Source organism: Zingiber officinale, chromosome 1A, assembly GCF_018446385.1.
Source record: "Zingiber officinale cultivar Zhangliang chromosome 1A, Zo_v1.1, whole genome shotgun sequence".
NCBI classification, from domain to species: Eukaryota; Viridiplantae; Streptophyta; class Magnoliopsida; order Zingiberales; family Zingiberaceae; genus Zingiber; species Zingiber officinale.
The window spans coordinates 187,167,605-187,171,095 of record NC_055987.1 but is presented as its reverse complement, the minus strand read 5'-3'; the positions used below and the strand labels follow the sequence as shown (position 1 = coordinate 187,171,095).

Below are 3,491 nucleotides of genomic sequence, written 5' to 3'. Positions count from 1 at the left end.
TAAATCCATATCCAATAATATATATTCCTTCATGGTTAATATATTAGATCACTTAATTAAGATTAAATCCTTAATGACATAATTATTAAGCCTGGCTAATCAAGTGTTAGCCCACTAGAGATTAAATCTACCTTATATGTTTGAAATAATACAGAGTGATAAAAAAATAGTCACATAATTTTATGGTTTTAAACTGGCTGCAGTAAAAAAAATGGTAAACCAAATAAGATGGTATCATTATTTAAATATTATAACACCTGTCTTGTCATAGAAGACAGAGAACTCGTAACATCAACCAACAAACATTCACGCATGAAACTCAGTACATATCACCAGAAACAAAGTCTTGCAAATTCTAAGGAGATTGATACCATATTTATAGCTTACTCAATTGACGGATTAAGAACATGCCCAGTGAACAGCAGTGCTCCTGTCGTGTCTTCTCTGATCAGAAACATAAATGGGTGATCAGCTTCAAAGTCCAGTGGATCCATGCGTAATGGCATTGACCTCATCATAAATACTGCAGCAGAAGCAGCAGCTGCTTCTGTTCCTTCTTCATTGACTTCAATGAAGGATTTGTGGAAAATTGATGATACATAGAGGCTGTGTCCAATAGGCGAATCCACCATTTCTGACAAATCTGCATCTCCACTAAAAGGTAATAAAAGACCCAAGCTTTTCAACACTGCAGACGCTTCAAAACCAAATGATATCTTGAATTTGGGCAGCTTGAATTTGTTCACTTCAACCTTTCGCTTCGGAAGAAAACGTGTCAAGAGCTCAGATTCACTGTTTAACTTCTGCTCCAAACTCCATAGACCATCTTTGGCGTCTGGCAAAAAGATATACATAGAGAATGACCTTTTATCTTCACCTTGGTTATAGGGAAGCCTAAGAACCTTGAATCCATCGTATGAGGCCAGAAACTGTTGTTTCCCACTAGTCATGAAAGCCACTTCGACAGATGTTCCGTTCAACAGGTAGAATTCAGAGTGTATTGTCTTAGATGCATCAAACTTCTCAGTCCAGGATCCTTTGAAGTAGAGTGCATTCCCCAGGACCAATCTAGTGTCACTGTCGACAGATCCAGGAGGAAGGAGCTCTTTGATCAAGTTTGAAGTAACATTTTCAACCCAGGAGTTAATTTCATTTGCTACCGCATCAGCCTTTATAATTAAAGGTCAAGAATGTGAGTATATTGCCAAAATGCTCAAAAAAAAAAAAAAAAAATAACGATAAGTATTGAATGCCACGATAGCCTTCCAAAACAAATATAAAAGAGTGGTAATTGGACATTATACTATAAAACTTTCCATAAAGGAAATAAATATGTCAACCCATGAAGTTTTTAAAATCATACATAGAGATCATTTCTTTTCTGTGGTCCCATTCATTCAGTGTTCCTAGACATTGACAGCGACATTAACCACTAGTCCACTCACTCCTCAGTCCTCAGGCTAGAAAATGATCGTCGGTGGCTCAGAATAATGACTTCTTATGGTCTCGGAAAACATCATAATCATTTTTTGTGTGGAAAAAAAAATGATTAATAAAGATTTTTTTTTTTTTGCAAAATAAGTTATAGTGACACCTACCATAAAAAGGTCACAAAACTAAGTTAGAAGTATTTCATTTGTATCTTTTCTAAAATGTCTTAAATGCTACCAGATCACATCAGGCTCCCAAATCTGTGAAGTCGAGAGGTGCCTTGACCTTGAATAAGGCTACAATGACAGCTACCTAGGTAAGACTGCAGAGAAGTACATTGTGCTAAGTCCTAAACAAAAGGACATGAAGTCTGGAGTCAAAATCCCAAATATGACAAACATATGGGCATGGGACCAGCGTCAACTCATTGGCACAAGTATCAGCATGATAAGATCCACTAAAAAAAGAAGAGAATGAAGGTGGGACTCAGGAATCTGCAAGTTATGAATCTAGTGCAACCAAACCGTGCCGAATTGAGTTCGGTGAATAAATGATGCATAGCACTATTCCATTTCTAAGAACCACCTAATGACTGATATTTTGGAGAAGAAATACATATCGTGAACTGATGATATATGCCCTTCTCAAAAAAAACTTTCCTGTGATAAAACGATGTCAATAGGAATCGAAAACGTCACCTTGGTTCGGAAATCTACTGCTTTGACCTCCGCCTTAAACGCATTGGCGACGATATCGTTAAAGGACGGCTTCAGCGTCACTGAGGAGTCAACGAATACTCCATTGGCGAACGAAACCCTCGGCCCGCCGCTCGGCGACCCGTCAGCAAGGACGAGGGAGACGATCTGCGAGGAGAGGGAGTTGAGATCGGCTAGTTTTCCAGAGCTGAGGCCGAGTAAGGAGAGCATTTCGTCGAGCGTACGGCCCTTCGAGCCGGCGGCAACGAGGGCGAGGACGAGATGGACGGAAAGCGGGGAGGACACGAGGTTGCAGTCGGAGGCGACGGCCGAGCCGACGTGCATTGAGAGGCGGATGGGGAAGGAGGTTTGGCGAGCGATCGACTCCCCCAGATCCATCGTCACAGGAGCTCGTGGAGTGGAGAATGGAGGGAAGGTCGGTGCGCGGAGAAGACGCGCTTTGAAACGTGACTGAGGTATTTGACTATGGAGCCGTCGAGTCGGTCCATATTTATCGAACGGACTGCTTTGTCCTCACGGCATCTCATCTGCTAAAGTATGGCCACGCGTCTACCATCAAATAGTTCCGGTAAAAACTGGCTATTCCGTCCTCATTCGGTGGGCAGATAATCATAAATAACATCAAATATAATTTAGATTACCCTTTATACCCATAAAATATATCTAATTCCATTTTTAAATATAAAAAAATCCCTTTTACTTTTTTTTTTTACATCATTGAACCTTAGTTCAATATTTCATATAATATTTCCTTTTTTAAAAGTAATAATTTTACATAAGAGTTTTCTAAAAAGTTTTATTAAATTTGGTTAATTTTATTTTTTATAAATAAAATATCAATTTTTAAATTTATTCAATTTTATAATTCACAAACTAATTAAATAGAAATTTCATGATATATCTTAATTGAATAACAACATAAACTATCCAATATCCATCCATTGATAACACCGGGTCATCATTCAACTAATGATTTCATGTCATAAATTGACTTCGACTAACCAATTCATTCGATAACGGACCAGATTAATCAATTATATATATATATATAGAAGTGATATGTTACGGACAAAGCCGTGCGGACCGCTACGAACATACCTTCCTGATTTGTCACCAGTCCGATCAAGAAACCTCCTGATCGGCCTCTGGACCGATCAGGGAATCTCCTGATCAGTCTGTAGATCGATCATAAAATGATCGGTTCCCTGATCGGTCTCTGGACCGATCAGGAAGGCATGTCCGCAGCGATCCGTACGACTTTATCCGCAGCATATCAATTTTATAATTCACAAACTGATTAAATAGAAATTTCATGATATATCTTAATTGAATAACAACATAAAC

General features: G+C 38.7%; 1 protein-coding gene across 1 annotated transcript; it reads right to left on the bottom strand.

The window, feature by feature from the left end:
* Window positions 1-215: 215 nt before the first annotated feature.
* On the bottom strand, window positions 216-2,598 carry LOC122038728 (serpin-ZXA-like). The gene is made up of 2 exons (XM_042598633.1): window positions 2,130-2,598; window positions 216-1,169 (listed from the first exon to the last, which is right to left on the bottom strand). Exons 1-2 carry the CDS (start codon window positions 2,523-2,525, stop codon window positions 384-386), a joined length of 1,182 nt encoding a protein of 393 aa, XP_042454567.1. The 5' UTR covers window positions 2,526-2,598; the 3' UTR covers window positions 216-383.
* Window positions 2,599-3,491: the final 893 nt, after the last annotated feature.

Bases quoted from the DNA above. Each gene is read 5' to 3' on its own strand.
- LOC122038728 (XM_042598633.1), bottom strand. From the start codon at position 2,525: ATGGATCTGGGGGAGTCGATCGCTCGCCAAACCTCCTTCCCCATCCGC. The intron at 1,170-2,129 runs GTGACGTTTTCG...TTAATTATAAAG, and splicing joins CAGTAGATTTCCGAACCAAG to GCTGATGCGGTAGCAAATGA.